This window comes from Mustela erminea, chromosome 6 (genome assembly GCF_009829155.1).
Source record: "Mustela erminea isolate mMusErm1 chromosome 6, mMusErm1.Pri, whole genome shotgun sequence".
NCBI classification, from domain to species: Eukaryota; Metazoa; Chordata; class Mammalia; order Carnivora; family Mustelidae; genus Mustela; species Mustela erminea.
The window spans coordinates 98970663-98989978 of NC_045619.1; the positions used below are offsets into that span (position 1 = coordinate 98970663).

Sequence of the window (19316 nt, forward strand, 5' to 3'; positions counted from 1 at the left end):
TGTGTGTTTTTTTAAAATACAGTTTTAATGCCAACACAACGCACAATTGTATTTCTAAAATGAATATTATTGCATTGTTTTTCCATATCTTGTGGGACAGAAAATGCAAAGAGTTACTGATTCCCATTTCAGAAGCAGAGACAGTGGTTTGTTTTTGCTTTCAAATGGCCCCAGATTCAGATCTCCCCACAGTTAGACCAGAAAGGGGGAGGTACACATTCATTCACGCATGGGCGTACTGTGTAGGTGTACATACCCACAGATGACAGGTGCCCAGACAACCCACCACACACACACAAACACACACACTCAGACTCTCTCATCCAAGCTTCCTCTCTCTGGCACCCGGAAATACACCCCGCATAAAAAAGAACCCAACTCAATCACCCATATGTGCAAGACCATATCAAATGCATTACCTTTAAATTATAAAACCAAACCAAAAAATTTTTGTTACTACCTATGGAAATTATAACACATTATTGCGCATACACAATGGCTGGTAAAACTTGCCTACGGTGCCTCCACTGAACCTACCGTAGGAAAAGAAAACCACAACCCTTTAAATAATCAGTAAAACCAAACCCGATTTACAGTTGCAAAGGTGAAAACAATAAGGTGGGTGGGTACAAAGCTTTGTAAACACTTCTTCCTCCCCTCCCCCTGGGAAAACAAAATTAAAATGAAACCAAAACAAACAACCCCCCTCAAAAAACACAAAAACAAAACTGCAACACGCTATCAAGAAAAACGTCAAACCGCAAAACAAAAGAGAGCTCAACAGAAGCTCAGCACCACCTCGTCTCGTCAAGGGCGGGCTGCTCCTTCCCTGGCAGGTGGTGCCAGCGCCCCCTCGTCCCGAAGTAGGCCTAGCCGCTGGTCTGGAGCTTGGTGGGCCTGTGGAGGTACCGGGATACTGACGCAGACGCGTGGCGGGGCGGGGTGGGGGGGCAAGGGGGGAGGCGGTGGCCACGGAGCCTTGGCCTTGAGGCTGCCACCCGCCGGTGGCACTCCTCTCCCCGTTGGGGTTCCTGCCGCCGCCTCTTGCTTCACTCTTCACTCTCCAGGACGCTGCTGGGTCCTCGCTGAAGTCACACCCTTCTTCCTTCTGCAAATCCACAGGGCCCTGGCTCTATGGAGACAGTGAGGCTCATACAGAATATGTGCAAAATGATTTTTTTTTTTTTTTTTTTTTACAAGCAAAGTTGAAAGACACCCGTTTGACATAGGGTCCTTTTGGTGAGGGCTACCGCAGGAAGCTGAGGCTCTCCTTCATGCCCGGAGGGGAGGGCAGGCGTCTCTTCTCTTTCTCTCTCTCCCTGATCCTTCCACTCCTCCTCACCACTCTACCTCTGTGGACACAACACTAACTGGGGTTGCTGCCTTCTTTCCCCCCGGAAAACAGACTCTGCACACCACCCAACTCTGCGTCTTGTCCCAACGAAATGAATGAAGACGCTGTTCCGGTTAACTCCAGGTCACGAGAACAGTGAGGCACTTCTGAAACGAACCCATTAGGAACATTGAAACAAATAAAAAACCCAGCGTCTCCCCAGCCCTAGCAACTACAGGCTGCCGGCGTGGGCTCTGCTGTCCTGGCGCTCCTCCTCGCTCTTCCCACACGCCCGAGCCCCAGTGCAGCTCTCGCCCTCTTGGCCCCCCGCTCTGTCCTGCCCTGGGTCCCTGCAGTTAACAAAAGGTAGTAGGGTGCCGTTGGGGCTCTGCTGGGCGCCCCCACTGAGGATGTTGTCAGCGGCGTTCTCCATCTCCTCTATGGTCATGTCACATGCGTCAGCCAGCTCCTGGGTTGTGACCTCGATAAACTTGGGATCTTGAGCAAACTGCCCCAGTCCTTCTGAAATCAAGACCTGAAGTGGGGAGAGGGGGCAATGAAGAAGAACCAAAGAGGAACGTTATTCCTGGAAGTCAACTCTTTCCTTGTGGGCTGGAGCAAGGGGCCTGTGACTGGGAACTTTGGGAAGGGAGTGTGTGCACCCACGCCAGCGCATGTGGGCGTGGGAGGGTGGGGAGGGGTGAGGTGGAGAGGGGTGCTCCCAGAAGGGAGGTGACCCGGAACATTGTCCAAGGAATCAGGGGTGTGTAGGCTGGAGGAGAGCTGTTTTGGCTAGGATACTCAAAAACTGTTGTCAAATACCTGAAAATTTGGCTCAGAGTGGCCAAGGGGGTGCTGCCGAGGCAGAACCCGGCCTGCCCTATATTTTCTCCTCTCTGGCACCCTTAGTGCCCCCATATTATTTTTGCCCAGAAATCTTCACTCTCCTTTGGGGAAACTGTTAACTTGTGCCCCTTGCCCAGTGCTGGCTGACTGCCTTCGTGGGGGTGAGGATCCTGGTGTAGGATGTGTGCAGAACACCATGTCTGCACCTGTCTCTGCTCCAGCTCCAAGGGGCCAGCCCAAGGTCCCAGGGCTGCTCCCTCTTTCCTAGTGGCTGCTTTAGTGACTGGCTCTGGGGAAACCAGCTACTGAGCCAAGGGCAGGGGATTAATAATGAAGCCTGGAATGCCTTTCTCCCAAGGCCATTTGCCCCGCTCCCATCACTCTTTATTTCCTGTCCTGCTTAAGTTTTCTTCAGAGATCCCACCCTGTGGGACACACTACATTCATGTTTATTTGTGATCTGTCTCTCCTCATCCTGGCATGGGCTCTTGCGAGCAGAAATTGTTTCTCAGTTGTTTTCCACACCTACAACAGTGCCTGTACCTGGTCGGCACTCATTTGGGATTTGTCAACTGAATGGGGATAACCAAGGTGATGGTGGGCTCACTCCTTTATGGGAAAATCCTCCTCATTTTGGGAAAGCTCTGTTGGAAAGGTCTTCCTCATGGAATCTGAAATCTGCCTGGTTGTCAGGTTGATCTGTCGCTCCAATCCTGCACTTGAGATCCCCTGCCCAGGACATGAGGGAACTTAAGATAGAGGTCCTCCTAAGCCATCTTCTACTGTGGCCTCCTAAGCCATCTTCACTCCCTGTTTGCTTTCCTGACTCCCTCGACCAGGACTCACATAAGATCGCTTCTAGGGACCTTGCCAACCCTTTGCTGTGTCCCTTTGGACTTGTTCTAATTTGTTGAAGTCTGCTAAAATGTGGTGCCAGGAACACATTGGCCAGATGCTCTAGCCAGGGCAGAGAATAGAGGACCTGGAAGCATTCTTGTTCTAGAATAGTGATTCTCAACCCTGGCTGTGCATTAGGATCATTGAAGGGCTTTAAAAAAATACCCATTTACTGTGTCCTAGGTTTCCAAAGCGTCCCACGTTATTCTAATGCGTCCCAGGCTGGAGCACCACAGATCCTGAATTTTCTCTGTGTGCAACACAGCCCAAGCCCACCCCTGCACCTGGAGCAATCAGAGCTCCCCTCTGGCTGTACCCTGGAGCTGAGGCCAGGGGGACATTTCCTGGCCTGTGGCAGGGATATGCTGCTCAGTCCTTTCTCTCTCTGCGCAGGCCCTACCCAAGCAGAAGCCTCTAGCATCTTGTGTGATCACAATTTTCTGCACACCATGCCCTCCTTCCTGGGAGTGAGAGTCTTTCTGGCCAAGAGAGTTGACATGCACTCCACTGGAGAAAGGACCACAGACTCCCGTCCCAGTTGTTCCTGCGAAGTCCCCCAGGGCTGCCCTGGGCTTTCCCCTCCCCCACCAGCCAGGCGGTCCAGGGTCACTTACCGCTCCCACCAGGCTGCTGGCACTGCCGTAGAACGGCCGGCCCCGGGCCCCAGCCCGGCTGGGCACAGTGAGGGACACCGGCCGGGCTCTCCGCAGGGCGCTGCTGCCCCCACCGCAGGGCGCGGGCTCCCCGGACCAGGAGCTGCAGTGGATGGTCGGGAAGCTGTTGTTGAGTTTCTCGCTGGACTCGGCCCCCTCCAGCCGCAGAGTGGGGATGGGCTGCGGGGGCCAGCCTTGACTGCCGGGTGTGGCTGGGGGCGTGGCGCACGGCCTGGGGAACGTGCTCGGGGAATGGCTTCTCTGGAGGAGGGGGCTCAGGCCCGCCACTGCCAATGCCTGTGGACACACAAAGAGCACGAGTTACCGGGAAGGGCGGGCCTCTGCTTTCTGAGCAGCTTCTGCCCACCGCCGCCCCCGCCTCCCCAATCCCCGCGGGTTCCACCCTGCCGGAGCCCGCGCGCATCGCCTTCCTGAGACGCTGCGTTCGCTTCCGCCACCCAAAAATAGATTTTGTGAACGTGCCAGTCTGAAGGGATCGCTTTCTTCTCTAAATTCGGAAAGCTGGGATGCAGTGGAATCAAGAGCGTCCCCTTCTCAGCGCCGGCCCTATCACCGGGCAGCTGCCAATCCTCTGGCTTTTAGGTTTCTCATCAGTAGTCTAGAAAGAATGCTGCCCTCGTCGTCTGTGAAACCAGGACACTGATGCCCCCTCTGTCTCCCTGTCTTGTGTGCTTGACATAAGGTCTGTGGACAAGGACACCATGCGCCACAAAGATGTAGACAACCCGTACTTAGTTTTAATTTTTACCCTTTATCAGGCCATGAACCATGTCCTGCTGATCTTCAACTCAGCACCTCTCTGAACTGAATTTTTTTTTAATTTTTAAAAAAAATTTTAATTAAAAAAATTTTACTGCTTTTTGAATCTTACACTGTACTGTGATTAAACCATTTATGCACTGTGTCCTCAGGCCCCCACTATGCTTGAAAATCCTGAGCCTGGGGCCTGGGCCTCCTGTCAGCAGGACACAACGACCAGCTCTGAGCTGGTGTCCGCGGGAGGGTGGCACTGGACGGTAGGAGAGTCCAGCTGGTAGGTAGAGGGCCGGGAACGCTGCAGCATGGGTTGGTGGGGGCAGTGGAAATGCACGAAGTGGGGGGGAGTGTAAATAAAGAAGAGGTTCCTGACCGCAGCATGATAAGAACACATGGGTGAAATGAACTTTTAGAAATCTTTAAAAATAGAAAAGAACACACCCAGTGTCCCCCCTCCTTCCATCCCAACCAGCCTGTCAGCCTCCTCTGCCCTCAGCTCTTGATGGACCCCAACCTGGGGTCCCTCGTTCCCTGGAGATCTGAGGGAAGTATAAGGCTGTGCTCAATATTCCAGAAAGCCCAGTAGGAATCACCTGTATGCTGGCCATGCCACAAAAGCTAAGCAAAACGGTGAATACTTTGAGCTGAAATAATATCAGCTTAGTTGAGCCACACTGGCCATCTTACAGCTATTATAAGCTTTGATTGGCAGTTGAGTGTCTTTGGGTATTAAAAAAAAATCATCTAATGCATAGGCGTGTGGTGAGGGAGTATACAATTGGAGAGGAAAAAACTTTGGGAAATTTGGACCCTAATTTTCCTAGAGATAAAGGACTGGCCTTTGATTCTTTGGGGCTTCCATTTGTTCTCAGATACTGAGAATATGTTAGATACAGATGACTTGGATTTCACTGGCTCAGCTGGAGTCGGCCATGCCAAGAGCTATTTCAACTATCAGATTTCTCTGGACTTGTTTTCCTGATCATGTCGCTGGCAGATTCTTTGATCTTTTCTATATCCAGATATCCAGGTAGCTTGCAACTCTAGGTGCTGATGTCTGTGGAGGGAAGGTCTGTGCCATTGTAGGAAGAAAGGTCAGACAGAATCCTGGAGCTGCTGATCCTTCTGGACCATGTGAGGAGCTCCTTCTCACCAGTATTTCCTAGGTGTTCCCCCTCCCCAAACGACAGACTTTGTTAAGGTTCTCACTGGCATGGATGAGCCCCCTCTTTTGGGGCTGTTAGGGCCAGGGGCCAGGGGTCTTGGGATTTGCTATAATCATGGGGGGCTGTGTAGCCTGCCGGGTGCTGCCCAGTGATGCCTCTGAAAGTCTGGGCTACCTGATGATGAACCAGATGCAAGGGCAGGACTGTCTTCTGAGAGATGTCTCCGCCTTGATTCTTCTGTCGCTTCAGGCATTCCAGGTGGAAGGAGGCCCTTCGACCTGCAAAGCCAGCCAAAGAACTGTGATCAGCACCAGGAAAGGGGACCTAGGTCTGTGAGGCTCAGACTCTGAGGGGTACAAGGAGCGGTGTGAGTGGCCTGGAGTAACCTCCTCCCTACCATTTGCCTCCCACAGCATGTGGATGCGTCCCATCTCCGCAAGCCCTGCCCTGGGAATCCCGTCTCACTGCTCGGGAAATCTTCCCAGCCCCTGCGTGGGGCTGTTGCAGCCAATCACCCAAGTCCCTGGCCCGTCACACCTGGAGAGAGAGAGGTGTTAGTATTTACCTAGTGAGGCAGAGCGGAGGAAACCCCTCTTTGGAGATTGCCGGATGTCTCTCTTGTCCTCCTCAGGCGGTGTTAATTGCCGGTTTTCATCACCCTGATAGGAGAGCCTGGAACAGAGAACTCTGGGGCTTATTTGTGGGGTCAGGAAGGGCCACTCCATAAGGACAGTGCCACCCCTTAAAGTCAGTTTGCTTTTTTCTTTTCTTTTCCTTTCTTTCTTTAAAAGATTTAATTTATTTATTTGACAGAGGCAGAGAGAGAGAGTGAGAGAGATGGAACACAAAAGGGGGTGGGGTGGGGAGAGAAGGAGGCTTCCCGCTGAGCAGGAAGCCCAATATGGGACTCGATCCCATGACCCTGGTATCATGACCTGAGCTGAACGCAGACCCTTAATGACTGAGCCACCCAGGGGCCCCAGTTTGTTTTTTTCCTTAATGAAGGAAACCCCTGCTTTGTGCTTCCATAAAGGTTTGGGAAGTGGGCAGCAGGAACTCACCACCCCAGCTCCCAGCACCCCAGGCTCCTCCTGTCACAGAAGTTTCCAACTCCCCATCCACAGCTTCTTGGCTCAGAAGCCTCACATTTCTGATATACAGCAGTAGAGGCACTCTTGAGTCAAAGTTGGTGAGCAAGTTGGCAAAAAATTTTAGGTCCACAGGAGTCTTTCCAGCAAGAGCCTAGGCTCCATGCTATTTTACCATGACCACTCCCGACTTCAGCCCGAACTTCTCCCCCTGTCCCTAATTTCTCCCTGCCTGCCCACCTTCATTATCAAGACAATTCAGCAGCTATGTACGGACAAACCTCCAGTCAGCCAGTCAATGGAAAGCAGAGCTGTAAGGGGCCTTCAGGGGCATCTGTCTATCCAGTGACTGGATGAGTAGTCATTCTGGATGGGACTCACCGTGAGAAAGAGACCGGACATCATCCCATTTACATACACACCTAATAGAACTCAACTTCATGAACCATACTTAACCTTTTTTGCATGCCTTGTCCTCTGGTGGTTTCTATTCTACTTTAGTCTAGTCTATTTCACTAAATAATGTCAGTTGCAATCTGCTAAATTGCTTTCACAGTCTGCAGGAGGAATAGCCTGCAGGCCAAGAAGACCAAGGCTTTCTAACCCCTTCGTTCTACAGATGAGGCCCCGGACTCTGTCCCTGGTGTGACTCCACATGCTTTGAGGACAGAGAATGTGCAGCCTTCCCTGCTTCGAGCATACTGGCTTCGATCCTTGGTACACATGCAGGAAAATTTCTGACCAGAAAACCTCTAAACCTTTCCTTTCATTTTCAACGTGGTAAGCTTTCCTTATTGCATTTTCTTCTTCTCCAAACTGTACCCACTCTTGAAGACCCAGTTTCTGTTGGATCTTGTGCCAGGAGTCTGTTATGGTCACTCTGACCTCTACCTCCTCTGAAGGTCCGTCCCCTTCATTGCTTGTATCACTCTGTGAGTGAATGTCTCCATGTTTTTTCCCTCATCTGAGACAATTACTGGTTTGTAAAATATCTTTGAGTGCCGAGACTGGTTTAGTCACGATCTAGCAGAGTGCCTGGATGCACAGGAACCAAAATGGATGGAAGCATATGTTTTCCCTGATTTCTAGGGTATGTGGCCATGTAAATATTTAGAGTCTCTAAAAATCAAAACGCTGAGGGGCTGGTCCTTCCTTATTAGAAGGTGCTTTTAGGAAAGCTTCTAAAACAATGCACCTTAAGCTTTTTGAAGAAATACATTTTATGAGACTGAGTACACACACGCATACACACACACATACACACCCACATATGTAGACAATTAAACAAATATTTCACTAAATAATACCCCTGTGACATTGGATACACGATTATCTATTGCCTTATTCTAACTTATGCTATTCTGTATTATGCTGTTCTGTCTTTTAAAGCGCTTATCACGGCCTGGCCTTCTGGACCCTGCGGGGAGGACTCTGGGGGCAGACACAGAGTTGCCTCTCATACGTCTCGGTTAATTCCAGAATCCTCTGCTCTTCAGCCCCTGCAGGGAAACCATGCCTGGACCATGGAAGAGGTTGACTGGGGCTGTCGAGCCTGCTGGGCCGGACAAGAAGGGACTAGTAGGAAGACGTACCAATACTGAGAACCCAGTGGGGGCATCAACTCAGTGGATAACTCCAGCCCTCAGGAGGCTTCAGCCTCTAAAAACGGTGGGAAGAATCTAAGCAGTTACTGACTGATGAGATCAGAGCCAGGGGCCCACTAGACAAAAGTGTAGAGGTGAAGTTCAGGGCTGGGGATCTTAGAGCCCAGCCCGAGCAGACAGTATACTGGGATGACCTTCGCAACTCCCAGCCACTTCCTGGGACCCTGAAGTGGGCGGAGGAAGGCTTCTACCAGAGCAACTGTGAAGAACCAGGCCTCAAAGGACTTGGGAAGCTTGAGAGGGAGGCTTCCTCAGACCACACACAGTTTGAGAAAAATAATTCCCATTATGATCCATCCATCAAAGAAGACAACCCCAAATGGCTCAAGGTCAACGTATGGTTTGTTCAGATGATGAAGTTATTTCATGACCCTGGTGCCTGAGCTCAAAACCCATCCCCAAGCTCACGAAGCCCCTGGAGGTCCCTTAAAAAATAGGGCTCTCTCCACTTGCCAGAGGCTCTCCATTCAGCCCCTGACCCGAGAGGAGTTTGATTTTATTTTGAGGCTGCAGGAAAAGGAACCAAGTGAACTGGGACACCGTTGCTGGAATGGGCAAGACAAGACTCCAGAGAAGTCAAGCTTTTGTGAGACAGAAGAAGGTATGAGGAGGCTTGCTTGTTATGTCCACCTGGGGCTGTGTACATGGGTGTTTTTCATGTACCTTTTTCAACAAATCATTAATATAAAAAAAAGTGGTGACCATAATTAAGTAAATGTCACAGCCTTCTAATGGGTCTCTACTTGAAGTTAAAAAACCCTTCTCTTAAAATTTCCAGCACTGACAAAATCTCAGCCACTGTTTGCCAACAGTGCCCTCTGCTGGCTGGCTTTATTATAAGTAGTTTCATGAACATTTATTTGCTAATAGGGGCGCGCGCGCGCGCGTGTGTGTGTACTGAGTCTCACTATAAAATATATTTATGACAGTTGGTTTCAGTTAAAAAAAAAAGTTTATGAGACAATGTTTTGAAGTCTTCCTGAAAGCACCGTATCATGAGGAAAGGCCAAACTAATCCAGGGACCGTGTGTGTATATGTGTGTATATGTGTGTGTGTACATGTCTGTACATGTGTGTGGGTCTGGGTGGGGGCATGCATCCATGTCCCTCATGAGGTGACAGGCGCTTTGCAGGCATTCTTCTTATGTGTGGTCTCCCCTTCTGCAAGTCCTGCCCAGAGGAGGGATTCTAAGGGAGCTACCCTTCACCCCCAGAGGCTGGCGTGCGGCGAGGGCAGCAGCACTCACAGCTCTGTAGAGATCAGGCTGGGCTCGCTGCAGTACTCTGTGTCCTCGCTCAGCTTCACCTCATAGGTCTCGTCCTGAGAGACCTCCTCCTGACACACCATGGCGATCTGGCTCTCCCGGGAGTGGCACCTGAAGCATCCAAGGGGGAGAAACGAAGTCAGAAGCTGCGAACCTCATCGTTCCCTCAGCAGGCAAGGCATCACACACCACACACACGCACTCACACAGTGAGCACACACACACCCGTGCCCACTCACGCACGCACAACCGCTGTGGCCTCTTCCTCCCATAGTTGCTGACACAGCAGCAGAGCCAGGGAAACAGTAAGATCCAGATCAGGAGTCCGTGCAGAACAAGCAGCTCTGGGCTGGGACCCAAGGAGGTCTGAGTTCTGACCCCAGTTCAGTTGCCCTCTGGCACGAGTCACTGCCCCCCTACCCCCATGCCTCTATCCCTCTCAATAAAACTGGAGTAGTGTAGGCCCTGCTTGACTCAGAAGCTTGTCATGAGTAACAAATGAAGTAACAGATGAGATGTGGTTTTGAAAGGTGGGAAGGAGCAGCTTTTAGAACAGGGGCCTAGGCTGCTCTGTACAGGTTGGGGTGGGTCCTGAGAGGGCTGTCCTCTCCCTCTGCTAAAGAGAGCCAGGCCTTTGGGTGGTGGTTGGGCAGAGCCGGGAAGTTCCTGGGGTCACAGTTTGCCATGTCTTTGGGTTTGACATGGGTTCCTTGGAGTGACCGTACGGACAAGAAGCCTCACGCTGACGGGTTTGCTCTCCTGGGCAGTGAGCCTGAGTCCCTGCTGAGCTTGAGACCCTCCCCTACTGGGTGTGTCCCGGATGATTCTGCTCACCCTCCGGACTGGCGTCTTCTTAGCTCTGGCCTGGATGTTCTCCCTTTTCCTGTCTGTGCCTCTCAATACTTCCCTCAGTCTTTCTTCCCATAGATCCTGAATGACGGAACCCGCTTTACCCCCAAACCCAGGAAGACATGAGGGCAAGAGCTCAGTTAATCCTCTCAGGGCTGAGTGCTGGATCAGCACCCCGATCTGACCGGGGCCTGTGAGCTGGGGCGACTCAGGAAGCTACCCTCCCGGGTACCTACCCGCTTCTCGGGAGCAGGCCCTAGCCAGGGATGGCCCATCCTGCGGTAAGGACAGATGGAATGTGGGTGGGGTGGGAAGAGAGGGGAGTGACAGGCGCTGGGAGGAGGCACAATGAGATGAGCTGGAGACGGAGAATGGCGGCAGGCAGACAACACCACTTCCTGGGGGCCACTGTGCGCAAGACATGCTGGCCCGTCCCCGCAAGAGCAAGGCTGGTCCTGGAGCCCCGGCACTTAGCCTTGAGCTGCGGCACGAAGGCTGAGACCCCAGAGCTGCAACTTAGCTTGACTTGTTCGTCCTCACCAAGCTGAAGCTTACTGCCTTGAGGGTCACTTTTCCCACTGTGCTGGGAAGGAGGGAGCCAGTATTTGGGGAGCATTTGCTATGGGCTAGGCCTTGGGGGAGGGACAGAGGTGCTGGTGGGGAGAGGAGGAAAATCCCCTGATGTTTCTCCGTACCTCCACTCTCCCTTCATTTAATACAGAACACGTTTTCAGAGAAAAATATGCTCTGAAGGAGGTATTAGCTCACCCTGAGATGCTAAGGATGGACCCAATGAACCTTCCTAAAGAAGAGGTTTGGATAAGGGGAGCAAGGGAGAACGTGACACTAGGACTGAGTACCTAAGAGTTGTAGGAAGTTTTCGGGAAAGCGAGGGGCTGCTGAGACACACATGGGCCAGCCACTTGAACTCTGATACTCCCCTGTGCAAAGCTAACCTTTCAGGTCAGCATATAAAATCCAGAGCTGGCATGCTGTACTCTGTATAGAAGGCCTCGGTAGACATCTCTTGAGTAGAAAGACTCACCCGACATTGCTTTTGAGTGGGTTCACCAGCCATTCTTCCATGCAGTGAGGTAGACTGATGGCCAATCAGACTTGGCTGTTATCAGACACTGTTAAAGGCCCAGGCCACACAGGCGTCCACGGGGCTACTTGAAAGTGGGTGTTAAGAAGGGAAGTGAAAACTGGGGGGCAGATAGGCAGGCTCCTTAGATGAAAGAAGCTTCAGGACACTTGTCCAGAAAGATGCTCACACATCGTGATTATTTTCTAAGGTCGTGAGCTTGAGAGATTTGCCCAAGAACATGGCATGTGGGTGATCTGCCCAGTCTGCTGTGGTGGGGGTGCTGTCCACTAAGGGTGAGGGGGCACGGTGGCAGGGAGGCAAGTCCTCTCCCACCTGGCTTTGGAAACCCAGAGCTGTTGACAGAAACAGGGAGGAGATCCTTTAGGCCCATGCTGTGTTTCCGGAGGCCCAGAGCACGTGGGTGCTTATCACCCTGGTATACCATAACAGTGGATCCCAGAGCCCCAAGGAGCAGAAGGTAGGGAGAAAAGCATGCGTCAGGCAGTGGGAGAGCAAACTACCAGGAACGATCCCGCACGGGGGCAGAGTGGGCAAGAGCTATGGTGAAGGGCCTCCCACCACCAAAGTGTTCCTCCCAAGAGGGTGGAGAAGGGTGTGAAGAAGACGTGGTAGCTCCAGTCAAAGGCCAGGCTTGTGCAGATGTGGGAAAGGCTGGGGGAACGGTCTGTTGTGTTGCCAGGATGCTGGGGGTCAGGGGTCTGGGCTCCTCTGCCTGGGTAACAGAAAGAGCACAAGAGGCTCCGTCCAGAGGTGTGGTCAGGACACTAGATAGCCACTGGGGCTGTGCTGCCTTCCCCAGGTGTGACTGCCACATGTAATCAAGGGCAAGAATGGGAGGTAGCACTGGCCTATCTCTTGATGGGGTCTGGGGCCGCAGCCTCCAGCCCTGCTCGAGGGGGTGAGTGGTAGGCCTGTGGGCCAAACTCCACCCCCATCTACTCAGGGCTGGAGCATGTGGGGCCCCTGTGCACGGGCCCTGGTGCCCCACCCTCCTGCTTACCTCTTGGAGCTGAGCTTCCATGCGGCCTCCTGTACCCGGACGGCAGGAGACAAGGGGGGCCCGTGGCCCTCCACGGTGCTGACTGCGCTGGGGTAGCCAGCGGGGCGGGGGAAGCGGCCCAGGGCAGTGTTGTTGGCATTGTTGATGTTGGCGTTGGAGCCAGTAGATGAGTAGCTGCTGGGGGTGAAAGTGGAGTCCACCAGTTTCTCGTGGGATGGCGACTCGGTGTCGCCTTGGCTGTTAGCCGCCTTGTTGATGTGCAGTGGGCGCTGGGTGGTGAAGGTCTGGGGGAAGGCGCTCCGGCCGTCACTTTGGTAGTAGCTGACGTGGTTGCCGAACAGGCCACCGGCCCTCTGTAGGCGAGACGGGAGGGGTGGATGGAGGAGAAAGCCCTGTCGCTACCTCTCCTTCTCTAGGCCAAGCCACGGAAGGCTGTCCGCCTTCCAGAGAGCGCAGCCACGCCGGGCAGCAACACGCGGCCCAGGGGGAACTCCTCATCCACGTGGCCTGGAAGCCGGAGAGGGAGGGACCTGGACAGTCCCCTCTGACTCTCCTGGGGGACGGGTGAGGGGCAGGACCAGTCAGGCAGGAAGGCTGCTGCCCTGGGACTTTCTAATGAACCCCCCGAGGACTGGGATCAAATCTCCAGGAGCAGCGCAGGACGGCAATCCTTGGCCGCAGCCTTCGCTCTGCTTGGCAGCTGTGAGGGCTGGGGAAAGGGACCACGAGATTCCAACGAGAACTTTAAAAAATGGGGGTCCAACTGGCTCACTGAACTAGAAATGACATTGGCCAAAAGGGATTTGGAAATAAGGAGGAGGCATTGACTCCATTAATTATATTATGGGCTTCTTTCCTCCGGGGCGATTCTTAGAGATTTCAAATCAGGACCCAGTGTTTTTCTCCAACATTGTTTCCTTGTCCTGGAGTGAGTGGGCATGTTGCTGTCTGTAAGTTGGTCTGTGGGGTCTTGCTGGGGCAGTGTTAGCCTGGTGCTGTGTCCCTGAGGCCATTCGGTGACAGACATTTCACAGTGATGAGGACGAGCATGGTGATGACAGGGCAGCCACAGGCAGGGCAGGCCGTCCTCCCTCCCGGTGTCTCCACAGCTCAGGACCCCTGTGTGGGGGCTGGCAGGGGCAGCTGAGAGGGCCCCCAGCGTGGTACTGCTTGGTGGCTTCTCCCTCACTCTGGAGGGATTTTAGCCAAATACCTTTGGGGATAAGCAGGGACGACTGAAGGGCGAGAGCGGGATACAAGCATTGCACTATTCTGGCAGAGTCAGGTTTGGGGTCCACTGAGAATGGATGCTCAGCCTCCATAGCCAGGAAAGGAGAGGGAAGGAAGACCGGAGGGGACTTTTGTGTCTGGGAAAACACAGGCTTTCTCTCAAGAAGACAGTTGCCCCTGGGCTCCACTCCCCTGCTGCCATGTGGGAACACAAGCCAGAGCCTCTGATTTTTAAAGAGAAGTCAAAGGTCTAGGTTTTTAGTTGAATGTGCCATATTTCTGAATGTTGGCAAACAAAATAGGTTTGTAGGTTAGATGTGGCCAAAAGGGGCCCCATGGCTTTGCAGTTTCTAATGTAGGAGGTTCTCCTAGGGAACATGTCCCGAGAGCCCAAGCTTGAGATAGAGTCAGACTTGGAGAAGGTAGAGGTATGGGAAGTAGCTGAGTTGGAAGAGCTTGGAATCTGCCAGAGGACTCAGGACTTTCTCCCTGGATTCTCTTGGCAGAAAGGTAGCCCACCCTCTTGCCTCCAGCTGGACTTGTAAAGGTAAGAGAGTGCTCCTGCGGCATCCACCTACCCGGAAGATGTCATCTTCAGAGGCAGCAGACACAGCCTCCTTCATGGCCTTGTCCAACTCCTCCTCAGCCGTCAGATCTCCAGAAATGGCCCGTCGGATCTCAGGCCCAATGTCATGCAGCGTGCGCAAGCCAGCCTGAAACCCAGAGGGACACCCAGCTGCTTGACCCACAGCCTCTCCGTAGGGCAGGCACGCCTGCCAAGGGCTTATCTGTGCCAGACTGCGAGAATCCATTTCTCCACCCAGGAAGCATAAAGGCCTGTTAGAAGGGGCTGTGAAGCAGGCAGGACTAGGGAAGGCAGAGTGTGTGGGAGGCAGTGTATCGCACCCTCACATACACACACATTTGGAAAGGCCTGGAGCTCTCCAAAAGTTTCCTTCTGGAGGGAACTGGCCTCCAGCCCACTGCTGAGAGACAACCCCAGGCCAGATGTCAGAAGAAGGTGACCAAGCCCTTCCTTATTGTGTGGACCCCCCTTCTTGTCCTTTACCTGCAGGGATAGGGCGTTCCTCTGGGAGGGTTTGCCCACCAGGCCCTGCTCTTTGCGCTTCTTGAATCTCCGGAAGTACTCTTGGATCAGGAAAGTAGCATAAAACTTGCCAACTGTGACCTCGTCATCTGAGACAGGAGAAGAGAAGACAGAAGGGAGGTAAAGGGGAGAATTCAGCTTTTTATCCCCCCAGCATCCAAGTTTTCTGAAGTTTTTTAAACTTTTTTTCAAGTTTTTTTTTTTAAGCCATTCACATGGTTCAGAAAGGCAAAAATATATTACAAGGTGTACAGTGAAAAGTCTCTCTCTCACCCCTCCTCCATCTGCTAAGTTACTACCTTTTAATAGATAACCTTTCTAAAATTAGTTTCTGGAGTATTTTTCCAGAGAGTCTTTCTGAAAATGCTTTCTGCAAAGAAGCAAAAATATTTTTAGCTCCTCTTTTTTTTTTTTTAACAGTAGAAGCAGCCTATTATCAAAATTATTTCCCACCTTGCTTTAAAAAAAAAAAGCTTTACAAAGTTAATAAAAAAACCCTGACATTGTTAACTAATTTATATTTGATTCCAAAACTTGAGGTGCCCATCATAAATTGATCAATCCCCTAAGTGCAAACAGTTCTGGTTTAAGATGGAGTTTGGTGGAAGGAACACCTTTCTTCTCTAAGGTTGGGTTTTGTTTTCAACCAGACAGATTGGGTTTTCTTACCATGTGGTTTGGCTGGGTCCCTGCTGGGCTAGACCCCCAAGTTACACATGGCATAGTCAGCCTCTGTGTTGGGAATGAACCAGGAGGTGGAGAAACAGAAGAGTTTCCAAGGAGAACATTGCCTCTTGGCTCCATCTTCTTCCTCTGAGGGAAATGGCCCCAGGAGACAGCTGGTAGGTTAGGCATAGGGGCCTGTGATGATTCTCCTACTTCTAGCTTTCCCTTAAGAATAGCCAAGTCCACCAGTGGTGACCTTCCACCTGGCGAATACCTCATTCCCTTGTGGGAGAGGAAACCCGATTTCCCCGTCTAGCCAGTCAGCAAGAGCCACAGGGCAGAAAGAGCCTGGTGTTCTGGTGTCCCCCAGACCTGGGTTTGAATTTTGAATCTGCCAGGTACTCACCTGATAGCCCTGGGTCAGCTACATAGCTTCTAAGAACTTCAGTTTCTTGAGCAAACTTCACAGCAATGTTATAAGGATTAAATAAGGTATGCAAAACATCTCATGGGGCTTGGCCCGTCTAGGTGACACTTCCCTGGGCTGCTTCCCTTTGGGAAGTGATTCTCAACAGGGCTGGTGTCCCATTTTAAGGAGTGTTTTGGGAATATGGGGACATTCCTGGTTGTCCCAGTGTGCTACAGGCATTGGGTGGTTCCAGATGTGTCCCTTAAAACACAGGCATGTTTTGCATACATCTGCACTTGGCTAGATGTCCATGTGGGGAAAGGACCTGTTTATAATGACCTGAGCTAAGAACCTAACTTCATTTTACATATGAACAGAAAATAATATTTTTTGCCTGGTTTTAATATATCCAGAATTTCCAGGTATATATCTGCTAGGTAAATTGACAGGAAACCATATTTTGCTTTGTTTGCACTTGACCAAGAGGGCTTTACATTTTGGAAAATTGAATCCCTGATGGCAATGCCCGTTGTAGTATCTGAGTCACCTGTTGCATCTGACACGCTTATATTAGTCTGTATTTGTTCTATGTTTGTGCATATACATATGTATACATACACATGTGTATATTATTTAATATATTTAGTTATCCCTTACTTCAAAATGACAAATACAAAATGTCAACAATAGTCGATATTGTCTTAGTTCCTTTAAACACAGACTTATTCATCATAAGTGGATGCATGAAAGTATTTTATCAGTTAACTATAACTTCTGGCACAGTGCCATAACCCATAGTGCCTGAGCGTATATATATTGAAAAGTATTTGACTTTAATGTATTTTATATTAAAGTTATATATATATAGAGATATATATATATAAAAGATTTTATTTATTTAGTTGAGAGAGAGAAAGAGAGAGAGCATGGGTGGGAGGGGGAGCAGGGAGCCTGAAGTGGGGCTTGATCCCAGGACCCTGGAATCATGACGTGAGCCGAAGGCAGACTCTTAACTGACTGAGCCACCCACATGTCCCAAGTTAAAGTGTTATATTAATATTTTGGAAATTATAGCTGTAGGAAAGTTATTTTCATTTAGGATAATAGTAGGGGCATTATAAACTATTTGCTAGGAAAGGGGGTTCTGGGTTTGAGAGGGTAGAGAAACACTACTCTAGATAAGACAAAAAGAATTCAACCAAGAGGGATCTCAGGGGATTCTTTTTCCAGGTCCCCATTACTTCCAGAGCAACAAGCTTACTAATTTATGGGGGAAACCTATACTTTGCAGAGTTTCCTTGAAAATTTTGCCAAACTTCTAAGCATCAAGGGGCCTTGTCTGGTCTATGAAATGTTATGATTGGACCAGGTTTCCAGTCTGATATCCTGTATCTGAGTTTGTGAAGGTGTGGCACCCTCAGCTCTTCCAACCAATAGGGCCTTCAAGACCCACAGGAGAGACAGAGTGGGGTGGGGAAAGCAGGCTTCCCATGAGCCTCATGGACTCAGGAACCAGGCAAGAGTCATGGGTGTGGAGATCTTGGGAGTACTTACCACCTGCTGGGGGCACCACTTGGTCCAGCAGCTTCATGCTGGTCCGCTTCCAGATCTTCTTGATTATGGCCCGCAGTTCCTCATTGGCTTGTTCTAGGTTCCCTGAGGGGAGGGAGATACGAGGCTGAAAATGGTCATCAGCCCCTTGAAGGTCCACCTCAGAGGGACCCATGGGGTGGAACCCCTGCTTAGAGTGGGAAGCTGCAGCCCCACAGAAAGCCCTGGTCCATCAGCTTCACTTTATTTGTCTCCAGTCTGCTGAATGTCACCTCCACCTTCTTTTTCTTTGTATTGCTGTCCATGCTTTATTCCCCCTCCCTCCATTCCCTGTCCAGTGCCATCCTTTTTCCCTTCCTCCCTGCCTGCTGCTCAGACCACCAGTGGCAATGCTTCATCTCCACATGCTCCTTCCTTGTGAGTGGCCTTTGGGGAGGACCAGACAGGCTGACTCAGCTGAGCTCAACGGCCACCTGATGGAGAGCAAGAGGGGCTGCTCTGTGCATGGCACTTCTCACGGGGCTCCATGGGTGATCAAATGTTCCCCCAAACAAAGCATCTGTACACAGGGGGACCTTAGTGTCAAAGCTCTTTGCTATGTCTCCAGTGGGGAACAGGTGGCAAAACCCCAGTGTAGAAGCAGGAATCAAAACACACGGGGTTCTGTTTTGGAGCTTCTCTGGGTCTGCTTTCTCCAGTTTTTACCACCTAAATTGATGCCTATCCTGTGCAGCCTCTGGGACAGTGGTCGTATAGCAGCTGTAAGAAAAGGTGTGGTGGGCAGTAGTCTAAGACCCCTGGAGCTGTCTCCCACCAGCACCAATCTATACACACCCTGCATTGTCCTTGGTGTGTCCACGGTCCCTGGACTACGATGGATTTTTACCCCTATGATTAGATCGCCTTAAGATGGGGAGATTATCTAGATGCACCTGACCTAATCACATGAACTCTTTAAAAGTAGAGAGTTCTCAGGTGCAAATTCCAGTTAGAAAATAAGTAAATCATGGGATGCAATGTACAGCATGATGACTATGGTTAATAAAACCATAATGCATGTTTGATAGTTGTCAAGAAAGTAAGTCTTAAAAGTTCTCATCACACACAAAATTGTAACTATATATGGTGACGGACATTAATCAGATTTACTGTGGTGATCTTTTCTTAATATATACAAATATGGTTTATTATGTTGTACATCTGAAACTAATGTTATGTGTCCATTATACTTCAATACAAGGTAAAAACAAAATGAATAAAAAAAGTACTGCATGAAGGAAGTCAAAAGATAAAAGTAGAAAGTTGTCCCTAGTTGAGAGCAGAGGAATGAGAGGGGGCTGCTGTGGCCTGGGAAAAAGCACACACCAATGCTGTGAACTGAATAAAGAGAGGCAGCCTCTGGGGGCTCAGTGGTCCCCACCTGAGAGCCAGCCCTACAATGGCAAGACATGAATTCCTCCAAAATCCTGAATGAGCTGGGAGCCTCTGGAAGAGGGCACATCCTGATCAGTATCCTCATTTTGGCTTTTTAAGACCCCTAACAGAGAACTCAGCTACTCCACAGCTAGACCCATGACCTACAGAACTGTGAGCTAGCAACTAGGTGTTGTTCAAACAAAAGAATCTGTGGTAATTGGTTCCACAGCCATAGGAAACCAATACAGGGGTGTTTACTGCTACTATACAGGGCAAGCAGTACAGTTGAG

General features: G+C 50.8%; 1 protein-coding gene and 1 pseudogene across 1 annotated transcript; one reads left to right on the forward strand and one right to left on the reverse strand.

The window, feature by feature from the left end:
* Window positions 1-417: 417 nt before the first annotated feature.
* Window positions 418-17786, reverse strand: LOC116594017 (voltage-dependent L-type calcium channel subunit alpha-1C-like). Its single transcript, XM_032348855.1, has 9 exons — window positions 17614-17786; window positions 14946-15073; window positions 14455-14589; window positions 12647-12999; window positions 9672-9800; window positions 6238-6344; window positions 5847-5950; window positions 3691-4026; window positions 418-1868 (listed from the first exon to the last, which is right to left on the reverse strand). Exons 1-9 carry the CDS (start codon window positions 17783-17785, stop codon window positions 1566-1568), a joined length of 1767 nt encoding a protein of 588 aa, XP_032204746.1. The 5' UTR covers window position 17786; the 3' UTR covers window positions 418-1565.
* LOC116592410 lies at window positions 6169-9135 on the forward strand (annotated as a pseudogene).
* Window positions 17787-19316: the final 1530 nt, after the last annotated feature.